Genomic DNA, 17,735 nt, shown 5'->3' with positions numbered 1-17,735 from the left:
GAAGGCAACATTTTCGTAGTTGAAACTATTTTGGGTCTCGACAAATAGTGCTATTAGTGATGAGACTAATTTATCTCTATATGTTGTTTTAGTTAGTGACAATTTTAATTGTCATCAAATATTAAGTTAATTTGTAGATAAAAATATAATTATGTTGTTCATATGTAGGCAAATCCTGGACAAATTAATTTTTTGTCATTAAATGTACTCTTATGTAAACCAAAAACATCACAGAAATAAAAGAGAAATATAATACCGAAATTCATAAAAAAAATATGTACTATACATCTATAATTGTTCTAAGAAAACATCTGAGTACAAATTACAAACTAAAAGCCCTCAAACACAAAAAGTCTAATTAAAATACATGCTAATGCTAAAAAGAAAAATAGGTATGTTGCTTCCTCATGTGTGCAGCGTCCCTTGGTTAAAACTCGCACTTTTTGCACCTTCATATACCTGTGAAAAGGAAAAACAATTAGTATTACATACTTTCTAATTTCGTGATTTAAATAAAATATATCTTCAAACTTAAATCACAAAACTAACACTAATTAGTGAATCAAATAATAAAATGAGAAATAGATAGTAATTAAATTTTCTAAAAAATCCTACACTACATCAAGAGAAACTTACCTCTTCATCAAAAGAATGTCAAGAATTCCTCCGTTAAGCCATGAATCAAGACTTTCAATTCATAGCAAAGGACAGATTTCACAACAAAAGCTTGTGGAATTACTTTTGTGTTGATCAACTTTTGCATAGAGACTAACAGAGTGTTGGTGCGAGTTCAATATCATACAAGGGAGATGAGCTGTTTTAGTTGGGTAATAGAAAGCAATTGATAGAAAAAGAAGAAAAAACACTAAACATATGCAGGAACTTCTCTTTTCTTTAGGAGTCTACGTAGTTGTAGTTGAATTGGATACTTCAAGTTAATCTTAGTGGGAGGTTATTCGTGGTTTATAGGGAGGGAATGGGTGAGAGAAGAATTTTACACGAAAATGTTGGAGGGAAGGTGAAATAATTGAAAGTTTAACTTTTTTTATATTCCCTCCAATATTTTCGGGTAGAATTTTTATACATAAAACTTCTCTCCTTTAATGACTTCCCATTAAATATTAAGATTATATTATATATTTGTATTTTTGTATATTAATGATTTCAATTTTCAAGGGAATACATTAAATTCACGCCAAGAAAATAGTCAAGGCTAGAAAATATTGTAAAAAGTGTAGCATTTTATTCCAAATATTTTAAATATTATGATCTCTATAGTTCTACTGATTCTTCTTTAAACATTTTTTTTAAGAGTTTTTAACCTTGATCTTGAATCTAGCCATGAACAATAATTTTAAATTCAACGGACATATACTTTAGACTCGTACTCCTTGAATCTTGATTTATTTTTCGTTCTTTCTTGAGCTTGATCTCGTAAGTGTCCAAAATGTCGGGAGTCCCTTCTTGCGTTTTAATTAGGTACTTTTTTATTTCTTTTTATTTCTTCCTTTGGTTTGTTCTTTCAAATTTTAACGTAAAATATTATATTTAAAAAAATTGAACCTATGATTTTAAAAGTATAATAAGTTCAATGATAAAATTTAAAAGGTTGAACCTATTCAATTTATATAGTAGAACCACTTTTCATAATAGTGCATCCATCTTCTTGTAATCTTAGATCCACTTGTACTCCTATCAATCTCTAATGTAAATATAAAAAAGAAAGATATTAATTGGAATTATAATTTTTTCTAATATGCCATAAATTTCAAATTGGTAAAAATAATGATGGAAACATATATACCACTTTTTCTATAAAAAAAAGTTAATTTTTATCCGCTTTTATCTCAACAGACGATAATCATCTTCTAATATTAAAGTTTAAGTAAGACGAAATTAAATTAAAGAGGTACACTAATTTTGAAATGTAGATTTAATTTTACGGTATAAATTTAATATAAAAACCAAATAAAACGGTTCGCTTCAATATGGAATTAAATAAAACTAAAACTTTTTTCAATAAGAAATTTCATGTGCTCAAAGTAAAAAAAACACATTCATACAATTTCTATTATAAGTAAAATTGGGGATTCATCGCTCAATAATTTTTCAAAAATGGTTGTTTCACTTACTAGTTCAATTAGTCTTATGTATATTGCATGAACAAAACTTCAAATTCATAGTTAAAATGAAATATGGTTTTCTATTTTTTAACTACAAATTATTTTTGTAGCCAATAATGACACGATTCAACTATAAAATTAAGTCACAGAAAATTAAAAATTATATATTATATGACAAAATTCGTTTTGACTAAATTTTAGGTTAAATAGAGACAATAAAATAATCGTCACTAGTTGTTTGCACTATCAGTGACAAAAAGTAAGGTCATAATTAAATATAAAATTTTATGCCAGAAATTTACAATATTTAACTACTAATTGTAATTCGTCGCTATTGTTACCACATATTTTTTGTGACGAAAATTTGTCGTATCCAAAATTTAACTAATTTTATGACAAACAATGGTTCGTCGCTAATTAGGTACATCATTAGTGACAAACTTATTTGTCACTGATAATTTCAATTTTGTGGCTAATATTACTCAATAATGGCGCCAACTTATATTTTGGTGGGAAACTTTAGTGGACGATACTTTGCTATGAAATTTTATGTTTCGTCACTAAAAGTATGCGATTCATGTATTTAAAGACGAATTATAATTTTTGTCACGAAAAATAAATAATTAGTGACGAATTTTTATGTCGTGGCTAATAATTTCGTTGCTAAATATCATATTTGTTGTAGTAGGAAAATATAGGCCCGATTTTGTTAGAATGTTGGGCCAACTGACAATGAGAGTAATTTTGTCTGAATTTTATCCCTAATATTATGGGTTCAAATTATCATTACCTATCATACATATCTTGACCCATGAGGAAAATCTGACTAACCCGTGAGATAAATACATAATTAACCAATCAATAACCAAATTAAACATTTAACCACCAACAAATCACGTCAGATGTTAACTTTTCCTTTTAATGGTGAAATATATAATATATAATGTAGAAAATAGAAGTTGAGGATACCATCACCAACAAACATAAATATTATTATCAATTATGTATCTTATCTTATTGACTAACTTAACCATGATAAATCCTACATATTTTGTGCAACTTCACCAAATTTTCATCCCTTAATTCAGAAGAAAGAAAAACACATATTTTCCCCTCGAAATATTTTTTTTTTTTTTTAAAACTACCTTGAATTATCTGCATTGTTCAGCACGTTTTTCCCCGCAAATACGTACAGTCTCATGCAAAAAAAAACTGTAACCAAATATTTAAAAATGATTAAAATTAATTTATCGAAATGAAATACATATATATTTTTAACTAAACTGACAGTTGGGTTATTACAACTGCACATAATATTCTTATGACTAGCTCAATTGTGGCAATTATAATAAGTTCATTAATGGCATACTGACTCTAACGCAGTGGTTTCGATACAATATTAAGAATTCCTCAAACTCCCAACTTTCTGTCTTTCAGGGGCGGTGCCATTCTTTAATACCCTTGAAAAAATAATAGAATTAATATTAATCGATGGTGGATAAATATTTCATGATATATTAGTCTTAGTTCAAATGTCAAAATGAAATTATCGAATAAGTTCAAGATTATTACTCGATTTTAACAGAATTTTCACCGAGGGAAATTATCCTACCAAAAGCCTTTTATACTTTACAACTATTCTCTATGTTTCAATTTATTTGAACTTTTTCAGAATATGACGGTTAAATTGACTAATTTTTTGTGTGGATTCGGACATAGATTTTTTAAGTTTTTTGAAATAACATTTACATATTTAAAAATTATATATATTAAAGTATTATAAGCAAAGGGACTATATTAAAATATAGTCAAAGAAAACTTTGTTCAGACTCCCAAAATAGTTAAGTGTTCATTCGTTTTGAAACAACAACAATAACAATCCAATATAATCCTACAAGTGGGGTCTGGGGAGGATAGTGTATACGCAGACCAGTGGCGAAGGTACATAGAGCTAAGGGTGGTCAACTGACTACCCTTCGTCGAAAAATTACACTGTATATATAGGTAAAATATTAGATTTTAATGGTATATAATATATATTGAACACCCTTTATCTGGAATTTTTTTACTTATTTCAAGTTTGAACACCCTAAATGAAATTTCTGGCTTCGCCACTGACGCAGACCTTACCCCTACCCTAGGGTAGAGAGGTTGTTTCCAATAGACCCTCGGCATCCTTCCCTCCAAGAACTCCCTACCTTGCTCTTGGGGTGACTCGAACTCACAACCTCTTGGTTGGAAGTGGAGGGTGCTTACCATCGTTTTGAAACAAAGGCACTATTATTGTTTGAGCTTCAAAAATCTACAATATTACTTGTGAAGATGATTACTGTTGTGGCCCTATTAGTTTCATTGTTATGGACGACGACAATATAATTATGAAATAATGAGAAAAAAAAGATCTGTCTTGATTTTTTTTTTTAAAATTTGTTTATATAATGACATTCAGGTAGATTTGCCAACCACAAAGAAAGAAAAGGGTGGGGCGGGGATTGGGGGGGGGGGGTGAGCTTGATTTTAAATGCAAGAACAAAATTAAGATGCTTTGCAAATTGCATGTGCCTTACAAGGTTAGATCCATTTTAATACAGAGATTGTTAAGCTGTAAATCTAATATTACAAATATTTAATTATTTAATAATCTTCAACTAAATTTATCTAGCTAATCAAATCATGAAATAAAGTACAGAACAAATCCCAACTAATCCGAACGCGTAATGCTAAAACCCTTATATCAAGCTCTTACATTTGCTCTTTCTTTCCGTTTTCCTCAAATGATTACTTAAAAGAAAAATAAAATAAAATAGTAGCAGTTAAAAATTTTATTCTAGTTTCTTGTCATTGCTTAAACTTATAGGATACATCATACTTCATCTAGGATATTATTTTTTTACATAGAAGTTTAGACTGATATCGCTTTATTCCTAATGAGGATTAATTCAAGTTGCATTTAAGGTTGGGATTTACATGTAATTATCAATATAATGCTTGAAATAAAAGCAAGTAAGACAGGATCATTAGTTGTTGAGGATGCCTAATCGGTTAGTCCTAACCAGTATCATTTACCCAAACCAATGTAGATTTTATTCTCTAAACCTTTAGTCCATGTTCGAAACTCGCTCGTCCAACTAATTTAAAATTCACACCATTAATAATTTATTAGTGAAATATTAGCGCTCCCTATCAAAATGACCCATTTTAGCATTGGAACCTCTTTTAAGGGGAAACAAACATTTATTATTAAACCACACTCAACGGTTTTTCAAATTTTAAAAGATTTATATATTTTTTAATGTTACCTTTTCTAATTTTACCTTATTCTTGTTCACTAAGACCTAAGTAGTGGGAAGATGATCATGAACCATTAACTCAAAATTTTCAATCATGAAATAAATAGCAAGAGTAATTTGGTCAAACAAACTTGGCATCATTGATTATGTTTGCATCAACTCTTACGTCAAGTCACTAATATATTATCTCGAAGTTGACCCTCTACTCTATTCTATATTTATATATTAATCTTCATATACATCTCTCTACATGTATATATATATAAATGATACTCTTTTACAAAAACTTTCAAGAATCAAAGAACCCTCCAACCAGAAAAGGAGGAGGAAATGAGCAAAAAGATTCCCATTTGATCATATACTCACAAAGTTCTTAAATACTGAATTTGTCTTTTTTCTCATTGAGCAGTTACAAAATTAGTTCCACCTTTATTTCTTCTTGACTTATATATTTTGGCCTCATTCATTCAGTTGCTTAATGTGAGGGAAGAAAACAAGAAGAGAAAAATGGAGGGCGGTGAAGACATTTTTAGGGTAAGTAGTGCACGTTTGAGTAGTTCAAATGTATGGAGAAATAGTGCAATGGATGTTTTCTCAAGATCTTCAAGAGAAGCAGATGATGAAGAGGCATTAAAATGGGCTGCTCTTGAGAAATTACCAACTTATCTTCGTATAAGGAGAGGTATTCTCACTGAAGAAGAAGGCCAATCTAGAGAAGTTGATATAACTAAACTTGATTTGGTGGAAAGGAGGAATTTGTTGGAGAGGCTTGTCAAGATTGCTGATGAAGATAATGAGAAGTTCTTGTTGAAGCTCAAAAAGCGCATTGATAGGTAAAATATTTTCCGTGTGTTTGGTATGACCGAAGTCAGTTTCTAGGAAAATATTTTTTGAGGGGAAAGTTATTTTCCAGTATTTAGTTATTGGAAAATGTTTTCAAGGGAAAATGACTTCACTCACATATGAGTGGCGGAAGTCATTTTCCCGTGTTTAGATATTGGAAAATGTTTTCAAGGGAAAATGACTTCACTCACTTATGAGTAGCGGAAGTCATTTTCTCGCGACTATCTTAACTTATAACTTCGTATTACTTGTTTCAACCAACACTTAGACGTTATTATTAATTTTAAGTAATCAAATTTTCATTAGAACACTCTCCGATTTTGCTAATATTATTGCTCCCTCCGTTTCAATTTATGAGAAACCATTTCCTTTTTTGTCCGTGCCAAAAAGAATGACTTCTTTCCATAATTGGAAATAATTTACCTTTATGCAGAGCCACACAAAATATATGTGCCTCATTTTACACCACAAATTCAAAAGTCCTCTCTTTTTTTCTTACACTCTGTGCCCAGTTTGAGCATGTTTTTTTTTGTGATCTTGATATATTTGTTTGTGCTTTTTGGATGATGCAGAGTTGGTCTTGATCTTCCTACAATTGAAGTCAGGTTTGAGCATGTGAGTGTAGATGCAGAAGCTCGAGTTGGTAGTAGAGCTCTACCTACAATATTCAACTTCACAGTTAACATCTTAGAGGTAATAATACATAGGATTTTTCTTGTACATCAGCAATGACTTAAGTTATGTCATATTTTTACATGCAATATACTCATCTTCTATCTCCATTTCACTTTGTATGTAAAGGATTTCTTGAATTATCTTCACATTCTTCCAAGTAGAAAGAAACCATTACCAATCCTTCATGAAGTCAGTGGAATCATCAAACCAGGAAGGTGAGAAAAAACAGTTCTGTTAAAAGGGTCATACTTAGACCAATCAAAAAAAAAAAACTCTTTTTTAATTCATTTCAGTATTGTTATGCAGAATGACACTGCTGTTAGGACCACCAAGTTCTGGAAAAACCACATTGTTATTAGCTTTGGCCGGAAAATTGGATAAAGATCTCAAAGTAAGACACATAAGTCATATAATACTGTTTCAGATTATTGAGGTTTTTTGCATTGGCAGTCGATAATTTTATGTGTTTTCAGGTTTCAGGGAGAGTTACATATAATGGCCATGGAATGGATGAGTTTGTACCACAAAGATCATCTGCTTATATAAGCCAAAATGATCTTCATATTGGAGAAATGACAGTTAGGGAAACACTGGCATTTTCTGCTAGATGTCAAGGAGTTGGTGCTAAATATGGTCAGTGAGATTCCCTTACTCTAGCTCTAGGATCTGACACAATGAACATGTTGCATTTCCAATCTTTTTTGGACATCGCGTACTTTTTTATTAATTTACTATGAATTGTGCAGAAATTTTGGCAGAGCTGTCTAGAAGAGAGAAGGAAGCAAATATTAAACCAGATCCTGATGTCGATATCTTTATGAAGGTAAAGACATCTATATAAAAAAAAAAAAAAAACAGATACATGTTAGTCTTTTATTTCTGTGAATTATGCTAAGAAATTGGTTTGACTAAAGGTTTTATTTAACAGTCAGCATGGAATGAGGGACAGGAGGCTAATGTTGTAACAGATTATACTCTCAAGGTAATTGCTTTGCATTAAGGAACACTAATGCAGAAACTAGAAAACTATGCAAAGATTCACTATTCTGTGTACTTTTTTCAGATATTGGGGCTTGAAATTTGTGCTGATACCCTCGTTGGGGACGAAATGATTCGAGGAATTTCGGGGGGGCAGAGAAAGAGACTAACTACAGGTTAGGTCAAAACAAAAACATGTTATAACCTGTAATAGTAATAGATACCCTAGAAACCATAAGCTTGTACCAGGAGTTGTGCGAAAAAGCTATCGTGCTTAATTAAGGCTACTAAACTTGTTGATAACTTGTAATACAGGGGAGATGATGGTTGGACCAGCAAGAGCACTTTTTATGGATGAGATATCAACTGGTTTAGACAGTTCAACAACTTATCAGATTGTGAATTCAATTAGGCAATCAATCCACATTCTTCAAGGAACTGCTGTAATCTCACTTCTTCAGCCGGCACCAGAGACTTATGACTTGTTCGACGATATTATTCTTCTATCAGATGGGCAAATTGTGTACCAAGGTCCCCGGGAAAATGTACTTGAGTTCTTCGAGTATATGGGCTTCATGTGTCCCGAGAGGAAAGGCGTTGCTGATTTCTTACAAGAAGTAAACCTCATTGGAAATTATTCCCTCACCTCATTCTAGTCATGGATCATTTCTTGTTTCTAATTTAAGTCTTTTTACTACTATGTGTTAATAAAAGGTGACATCAAGAAAGGATCAAGAGCAATACCGGGCATGTCGTGATGAGCCTTATAACTTTATCACTGTTCGGGAATTTTCTGAATCATTTCAATCATTTCACATTGGAAGGAAGCTTGGTGATGAGCTTGCTGTTCCTTTTGACAAATCAAAGAGCCACCCCGCCGCTTTAACCACTAAGAGGTATGGTGTTAGCAAGAAAGAACTCTTAAAAGCCTGCACAGCTAGAGAATACCTTCTCATGAAGAGGAATTCGTTCGTCTATATATTCAAGATGATACAAGTAAGTAGCAAGTAATAACAAAAACAGGTTGCACTTTCAAGTTGCTAAATGCTTGTTTAGAAGTAAATCAATTCTTTTTTTTCTTTCATTTCAGCTAACATTGATGGCTTCTATAACAATGACGCTATTCCTACAAACTGAGATGCACAGAAATACAACAACAGATGGTGCTGTTTTCTTGGGTGCACTGTTCTATGCAGTTATCATGATTATGTTCAATGGATTCTCAGAGCTTGCCCTCAGTATTATGAAGCTTCCTTCCTTTTACAAACAACGCGATCTTCTTTTCTTTCCTGCTTGGGCATATGCTCTTCCTACTTGGATCCTCAAGATACCGGTCACACTTGTAGAGGTTGCCATTTGGGTGTGTATGACTTATTATGTTATTGGATTCGAGGCGGATGTTGGGAGGTAGAAGATCAATTTAATCTTTTTTCTAGGCGTGGAACTTCGTGGTCTGCTAAATGTGATATAGATTAATTTTCTATTTGCAGGTTCTTCAAACAGCTATTTCTGCTCATCTGTGTTAACCAGATGGCCTCGGGGCTGTTTCGATTCATAGGAGCTCTTGGAAGGAATGTCATTGTTGCAAATACATTTGGATCATGTGCACTACTCACAGTTATTGTAATGGGTGGATTCATTCTGTCAAGAGGTAAAATCACAGACATTTTTGGGGAAAAATCACAAGGACAATGCTCATGTATGTGTAGTCTTCGCCTTTTGTTAGTTTTCATTTAACATGGAAGCAATTTGTCTATTAGATGATGTGAAAAAGTGGTGGATATGGGGTTACTGGATTTCGCCTATGATGTACGCACAGAATGCTATCGCTGTGAATGAATTTCTAGGGAAGAGTTGGGCACATGTAAGTTAAAGCTTCTGTAGTTTTGGGAAGGACAGGTTGTTAAGGTAGAATTTTGAAAGTTTATCGGAATTTTGTTTTACAGGTTCCTCCTAACTCTACGGGGACGGAGACATTAGGGGTATCATTCTTGAAATCGCGTGGAATCTTTCCAGAAGCAAGATGGTATTGGATTGGAGCAGGAGCTCTTCTTGGATATGTTTTACTCTTCAATTTCCTGTTCACGGTGGCCTTAGCTTATCTCAACCGTAAGTATCCGCCAACTTCATTTATAAAATCTAGTCTTCATTTCCTTTTATAGGATAATCGGATCATATCAACAAGGTGGGTAATTTTGGTGCAGCATTTGGTAAATCTCAGGCAGTTCTGTCAGAAGAAACTGTTGCCGAGAGGAATGCAAGCAAAAGGGGTGAGGTTATTAAACTATCTCTGATAGAAAAGCACTCTTCAGGTAACAATTTCTTCCCTTTGAGCTTCAGTTTCAGTTTAAGATTTTCTACCAACTACTAACGCTATCAACGCCATATATGCAGAAAGATTAAATGATGTTCGGCGAAGTGCATCTTCCAGGTCTATGTCCTCAAGGGTAGGCAGCATTACTGAGGCTGATTTAAACAAGAGAAGGGGAATGATTCTCCCTTTTGAGCCGCTTTCTATTACTTTTGACGATATCAGATACGCAGTAGATATGCCACAGGTATACACTCAAAACTTGATCTATGGAAATTAACTGACCTATACAAATCTGAGTTAAATTCTCAAACCTATGGTTTGATTTCAGGAAATGAAAGCTCAAGGTGTGGCCGAGGACCGGCTTGAACTCTTGAAAGGTGTGAGTGGTGCTTTTAGGCCAGGAGTTTTGACAGCTCTAATGGGTGTAAGTGGAGCTGGTAAGACCACCCTTATGGATGTCTTAGCTGGTAGGAAAACTGGCGGATACATTGACGGAACCATCAGTATATCAGGGTACCCGAAACAACAAGAAACGTTTGCGCGGATAGCTGGATACTGTGAGCAAACTGACATTCATTCACCTCATGTTACAGTATATGAATCATTGCAGTTTTCTGCTTGGCTTCGATTGCCTCATGAAGTTGACACTGAAACCAGAAAGGTAAATTAGTCTGGAATTTGGCTGCTAAGTTTACTACTATAACATGAAAATGGATATTATATCAAATGTTGCATTGCAGATGTTCGTTGAAGAGGTCATGGAACTCGTAGAGCTTACCCCTCTAAGAGAAGCACTTGTTGGATTGCCTGGAGTGAATGGTCTTTCAACCGAACAACGAAAACGGCTTACAGTTGCAGTTGAACTTGTTGCCAACCCTTCTATAATATTCATGGATGAGCCAACCTCTGGATTAGATGCTAGAGCAGCTGCAATAGTGATGAGAACAGTTAGAAACACGGTAGATACAGGCCGAACAGTGGTGTGCACTATCCATCAGCCTAGCATCGACATATTTGATGCTTTCGATGAGGTGACCAACAATTAATCTTCCAAAATCTTTCAGTTTACTGTAACTTCATTTGGAGAAAAACATTCTCAGTCTACTAATTTTGTGCAGCTCCTACTCCTGAAACGAGGAGGTGAAGAAATATATGTCGGCCCATTAGGACGCCATTCTTCTCACCTTATTAAGTATTTTGAGGTAAGGAATATGTAAGGTAAAGAAACTAGTAATCCTTTTATGTTGGCCAAGTACACAAATAATGATTCTTTTACCATTTGCCTCAGGGAATTGATGGAGTTCCAAAAATCAAAGATGGTTACAATCCAGCAACATGGATGTTGGAGATAACTTCAGTAGCACAAGAAGCAGCTCGCGGAATTGACTTTACAGAATTATACAAGAACTCAGAATTGTATAGGTATGAATCATTCAGTTCATGAACTCAATCACAATCTATATATAATATAAATAATCTTGAATTCTGAAGTGGAGCAAATATTCAGGAGAAACAAAGCATTAATCAAGGAACTAAGTGTACCGGCCCCTTGTTCAAAAGACCTCTACTTTCCAACTAAGTACTCCCAATCTTTCTTCACCCAATGCATGGCTTGTTTCTGGAAACAGCGCTGGTCATACTGGAGAAATCCACCTTACACAGCAGTCAGGCTCATGTTTACATTCTTCATTGCTCTCATGTTTGGAACTATATTCTGGGATCTTGGCTCCAGAAGGTAAATAGAAAAAGTGTTTTTCATCTTCAAGATTTATTATCCTCGACGTGTTTTTTTAGTCACAAGTCTAATGGTTTTGAACCTGATTTCAGGAAAAGGCAACAAGATCTTTTGAATGCAATAGGTTCAATGTATGTTGCTGTCTTGTTTCTTGGTGTACAAAATGCTACTTCAGTGCAGCCAGTTATTGCCATTGAGAGGACAGTTTTCTATAGGGAAAGAGCGGCTGGAATGTACTCTGCTCTGCCTTATGCTTTCGGACAGGTACAAATATGTATCCCCTACAAATAATTTTATTCGGTCAAAATCCTTCAAAAACCTGGTGACATTCGCTGTTAGCGCATTGAGTAAACTTTTGTTATGCAGGTTATGATTGAGCTCCCATACCTTTTCATCCAGACGATCATATATGGAGTTATAGTATATGTCATGATCGGATTTGAATGGACAGTTGCCAAGTTCTTTTGGTATCTGTTCTTTATGTATTTCACCTTGTTATACTTCACATTGTATGGGATGATGACAGTAGCTGTTACTCCTAATCACAGCATTGCAGCCATCATTTCATCTGCATTTTATGCAATATGGAACCTTTTCTGTGGATTCGTCGTTCCAAAAACAGTAAGTTACCTGCTAATGCTTCTCCAATTTACCAACATGAAACGCGGTTCCATGTTGGAACATTTTTGGAAATTTTATTCAAAATTAAAATAGTAAGGTACCTACTAATTCTTCTCTTTTTTCCTGGTTTATAACAGAGAATGCCAGTGTGGTGGAGATGGTATTATTACATTTGTCCAATTTCTTGGACATTATATGGACTAATTGCCTCACAGTTTGGAGATATACAAGACAAACTTGACACAAATGAGACAGTGGAAGAATTCATAGAGAGTTTCTTTGACTTCAAATATGATTTTGTAGGATATGTTGCAGTAATTCTTGTAGGAATATCTGTTGTTTTTCTCTTCATTTTTGCGTTTTCAATTAAAGCATTTAATTTTCAGAAAAGATAGGTTTGTCCAGGTATGGACATGAAAAGAGTTTTATCTAGAAATGTGTATATTTTAGGCAATAATGTAATGTTCTTTTTTCTTTTTTGTCCTTTTTATGATTTTCTCAATTTTGTAATAGTAAGGAAAGAAGAAATGTGTCCTGTATCTAAGAACAACCTTGTACACATTGTTATATATTGAGAAAAAATTGGCTTTTCTTTTGTAAAGCGTCTTAGCACTTGTCGGACGTCTATGCTTTAATGTTATATCTTCAGAGGAGTACCTTAAGTAGTTTAGTTGGTTGAATACTTGATTTACGTTATTGGCAAATGTTTGATTTTTCATCTTGTGACCATATTCATTTTTTTCTTTTTCTTTTTTCAATGGGAAAGGGGATTACAAATTGAGGAATTGGTAGCCAATTAACTGAACTATTAATATTCCCGGTAGAATATTCATTAGCATATTAATTCTTTCTTCTTCCGTTTATTTTTTTCTTTTTCGACCATAAAATGTATCCTATGAAACGCTAATTTTAACTCTGACCTGATCTTAGTGCCGTTTCTTTCTTTTACTTCTAAATTCTAATCATGTTCTTTTTCATGTTCTTCTTTATAACAAACACAATAAATATTTGTAGATGTTCGACAGAAAAACAAGTCCAAAAGCGAAAAGCAACATGATATCAGTTTTCTTCTTAGTTGATTTATGTCAAACCCTTCCTTTTTTTTTTGGTACATTGAAAATTTGATTATATGAAATCGTCAAAATCTTTATAAGCCACAATGTGGTTCAAATATGCTAGGAGCAGAAAGAATCAGGATTTAATGTTTATGGTTTTAGAATTTTAGCATTTTTAAATTGTTGAATTCCAAATTAATAATTTATATATAGTAAATAGATCTTTTAAGATAAAGTTATAGCTTGGACCAAAGTTAATGAGTTCAGCCGAACAACTACTTTGGTCTCTAGCTCCGCCCCTTCATTTTCTTTAGTGCTCCTGTTTAAGCAAATTAGTTAAATCCCACTAAAACTCTCAGGCCAATAGTAAAGAATACGAATAGAGCGGAATACACCAGCTAGCTTGGAGTAATTGATTGACTTAATTCTCGGGCGATTAAACCGTAAGAGCTTCACCGGAAATCACAACGTTAGAATTCAGGAGCAGTTCCATATTGAAAATTCGATGGGATTACTCACAAATTCTGAGAAGACTGATGCTACGAACAATGTCATCGTTGAGCTCCCATAGTGCCGTCATCTTCTTATATGAGAAACTTTAATCAGAGCGAGAGAGAAATTTCTTAGAAAAATTATTGTAATAGTTTTATGCTTATAGTTATAGGGTTAATATAGTCGAGCACTTAATGCGTATAGTTATATCTTGTAATATATCACCTCCAAACTTAATATTCAACTTTGTATTAGTATTTCCAATAAGAATCTATGCTACCTAGTTAATTTCTCACACAAAATTCAAATCTCACATAAAACTCAGTTTCTTCGAAGTACGACGATGGCGCTTTTAATGTGAAACTCAAAATTTCTCCACCAAATCATTATGTTCTCATCAATATTTAAGTTTTTCAGTTCAAACAAATATGAATTAGTGCGCATGAGTCGATTTGGAATTCATTCTCAATCTTTCTTTCCTTAATAAATTAATTGAGAAAAGAACAATGTATCGTACATCAACATACAGATTAAACCAATATACAAAATTTGAGGAAGATTGGAGGTGATTTGGACTGGTTTTGTATAAAAATTTGTAATTAAATCGAGTTCAAAAAATTCTTATGTGACACATGTATCAAACATGTATCACGCATGTATCTCACACATAGGTATACATGGATATACATGTGATACACAATTGATACAAATATGATACATATGTGATACACAGTATGATACACATATCATTTTTTTCATGTTCAGTTTTTACTTCGAATTTTCAATTCAAACCACTTCAAAACTTCACCAAATCAACCCAAAACTGAGATTCAAGCTACTTAAGATGTACCCAATCTATTCTAATAACACTCACTCAAAAGAAAGTAAAAATTTGATATATTTTTGCTACAAATAGCTAATTGGCTAATATTAGTACTATTTGGCTAATATTAGTAATATTTTATGAATTGGTCAATTTTTGTAATGAGCTACTTATAAATGGACATAGCTGGTAGATTCCCTTATATATTCTTAATGGTGTGAAGCCTTATGGAAAAAATTGTGCAAGCTTCGCCCAAAACAGACAATACCATACTATGTTAAAAGTATCTTTGGACCTAGCCCAACATAAACACTTAACAACTCAAAGGGGGATTTGCATCTATACCCGCTTTTTGTGTCACGTTTTAACTTGTGTCCGCTTCACAAAAAAAGTTGCAAGCAACCCGGCTTTTCACATAACTTCAGTATACGGGGTTGAAGTAGCAAAGGCAAACACGCAAAACTTCAGCATTCTAGTAGACGGGCCTAAAGTAGCAAGTGTGCTGAACCAAGTGTGCTGAAGTTTTTGTTTGTAATTGCTGAACTTAAACATAGTAGCTGAAGTTTTGTTCTCTAGTTACTGAAGTTTTTGTTTGTAATTGCTTAAGTTTTTATTTTTGTAACTGACGAACTTCAACTCTAGAGCTGAAGTTTTTGTTTTTGTAACTGACGAACTTCAGCTCTAGAACTGAAATTTTTGTTTTGTAATTTGTAACTGTCGAGTTTTGTTTTGTAACTTCAGCTTTGTGTTTAGGAGAATAGATGGGAGTTTGTTAATTAACTTCAATTTCAAGAACACTCAGAAAATTGTGCGCCAGTGGGAATAAGGACCTATATCTATAAGAATATGTACATGTCAATGTATTTTTCGCTTATTCCACTTCCGTATGTAGACTTCTGTTGGTGTTCTGCTCCTCACTGTAGTCTCTGCTAAAAATGAATAAATAACTACACAATGCGTCTTTTTGTATAATTCATCTTTTTTCTAGCATTTGTAAGGGGTTAAAATTATTTTAAAAATAATTACAAATTAAAAGTTTTTAAAAAAATAGGTATATGTTAAATGGGGGCGACCAAATAAGGCACTCCGTGCAAGTTTTACCAACTCAAAGGAAAGTTGTTTAGAATTTTAGGTACAACAACGAAATTGATAGTCTAACGTTGAAGTTTCTTTAGAAGGAAAATAAATCACGCAACGGAAACCCCTCCGAAATATTTGGAGCCACACTCACGACGTAAGCACGTGATAATATTGATAATCGATGCCCCTTGCAATTAATTATTGTCCATACTTTTATCAGTTAAAAATAAGAAGATTTAGTGTTAATCATAATATACTTAGGCAGATTTAAATTTAATAAGTTTAATATTTATGTTCTAGTTGAACTGTTGAAAATTTAGTAATTTTCACCGGAGGCGGATCCATGATTTTGGCAGGATGGGTGCACAATTAAGGTTAGATGGATCCATAATATAAATTTTAAGGATTCAACCTTTAGTTCTTACGATTGCATACCCATTGCATTTTTGGAATTATAAATTCAAATTATTATTTTTTAAAAATAGTAATTTTTTTACATCTATATCTATTTTCTATGTTGAAAATATTAAAATCAGTTGAACCCATTGATTATATAATACATCATACACTACTACTAGTTTTAATATACACATTTTATTTAATCATATAAGATTTTACAGCAACAAAAGAAGAATAGGAATTTCAGTGTGTGAAAATTTTAAAAGAATAAGCCAAAAAAAAGAAATAAATAGAAAAAGTACTTAATTAATACGCAAAAAATAACAGCAGACACGCCCATCTCCTGTGGGCGTCTACTTTTAGAAAAAAAAAAGGAAAAAACAACAAGATTTGTTGAAAATGTCAAAAGTCCCACATCGGTGGGTGACATATTTGGTTGGGATTTTTTCCATGTAAAAGGAGGCCTAATGTTTAGGATTTAAACACACCTCTCATTTGTCTTCTTATCTTCTTAAGGCATTTGTATCTAGTATTATTTCACTTGTATATTTGGAGTGAAATAAAATATTGGTTGTGTCCGAGGAAGTAGGCAAAATTGGTCGAACCTCATAAATTCTGGTGTTCCTTTTATTGTTGCTTTATTGTCTTATTTATTATTTGGTGGCTGTCATAATCTTTGGTATAGCAGTTGTGACTCATTCACACTATATACATTTGGCTTCCGGAACAATTAATATCGGAGCCAAGGTACTGTCTAAGTATGCTCTGTGGTTGCAGCATAGTCTGATCTTCCACATCAGAAAAGATTTATCTTGGTAACTGAGTAAAGGTTCTGTCTGAGTATGCTCTGTGGTTGCAGCTTAGTCTGATCTTCCACACAAGAAAGAAAATAATCTTGATTTGTAATATTTGTGTCAAAGATGGGAGACAATAAACAAGAAGAATCTACATCAAGTGTCAACAATACGTCATCATTGGCATCTTCGCTTATGACAAGAATTGTGTCAAATGCAAAATTTGCGGTAGAAATTTTTGACGGGTCAGGACATTTTGGGATGTGGCAAGGCGAGTATAGATGTCCTTATTTAATAAGGGCTAGATCTTGCTATTGAAGAAAAGAGACCAGATGTTATTGGAGAAGAAGATTGGAGAATTATCAACCGTGTTGCTTGCGGTACCATTCGATCCTACCTTGCTAGAGAGCAGAAATATCCATACACAAAGGAAACTTCTGCAAGTAAATTATGGAAAGCACTGGAGGATAAATTTTTGAAGAAAAACAGTCAAAATAAATTGTACATGAAGAA

The 17,735-nt window shown here is 33.2% G+C and overlaps 1 protein-coding gene across 1 annotated transcript; it reads left to right on the top strand.

The window, feature by feature from the left end:
- The first annotated feature begins 5,717 nt into the window (after nucleotides 1-5,717).
- Nucleotides 5,718-13,180, top strand: LOC104225018 (pleiotropic drug resistance protein 1). Its single transcript, XM_009776771.2, has 24 exons — nucleotides 5,718-6,246; nucleotides 6,829-6,949; nucleotides 7,058-7,146; nucleotides 7,238-7,322; nucleotides 7,405-7,564; nucleotides 7,678-7,754; nucleotides 7,860-7,913; nucleotides 7,995-8,085; nucleotides 8,225-8,526; nucleotides 8,624-8,905; nucleotides 9,000-9,316; nucleotides 9,400-9,560; nucleotides 9,670-9,773; nucleotides 9,856-10,018; nucleotides 10,114-10,221; nucleotides 10,304-10,467; nucleotides 10,552-10,884; nucleotides 10,964-11,254; nucleotides 11,342-11,425; nucleotides 11,512-11,645; nucleotides 11,731-11,958; nucleotides 12,051-12,222; nucleotides 12,325-12,579; nucleotides 12,717-13,180. Exons 1-24 carry the CDS (start codon nucleotides 5,921-5,923, stop codon nucleotides 12,972-12,974), a joined length of 4,359 nt encoding a protein of 1,452 aa, XP_009775073.1. The 5' UTR covers nucleotides 5,718-5,920; the 3' UTR covers nucleotides 12,975-13,180.
- Nucleotides 13,181-17,735: the final 4,555 nt, after the last annotated feature.

The sequence above is a fragment of the Nicotiana sylvestris genome, chromosome 8 (assembly GCF_000393655.2).
Source record: "Nicotiana sylvestris chromosome 8, ASM39365v2, whole genome shotgun sequence".
NCBI classification, from domain to species: Eukaryota; Viridiplantae; Streptophyta; class Magnoliopsida; order Solanales; family Solanaceae; genus Nicotiana; species Nicotiana sylvestris.
Note: the sequence above shows the minus strand (reverse complement) of the source record. Positions and strands in the feature narration are given on the sequence as shown.

Bases quoted from the DNA above. Each gene is read 5' to 3' on its own strand.
- LOC104225018 (XM_009776771.2), top strand. From the start codon at position 5,921: ATGGAGGGCGGTGAAGACATTTTTAGGGTAAGTAGTGCACGTTTGAGT. The intron at 8,906-8,999 runs GTAAGTAGCAAG...CTTTCATTTCAG, and splicing joins ATATATTCAAGATGATACAA to CTAACATTGATGGCTTCTAT. The intron at 11,646-11,730 runs GTATGAATCATT...GCAAATATTCAG, and splicing joins AAGAACTCAGAATTGTATAG to GAGAAACAAAGCATTAATCA.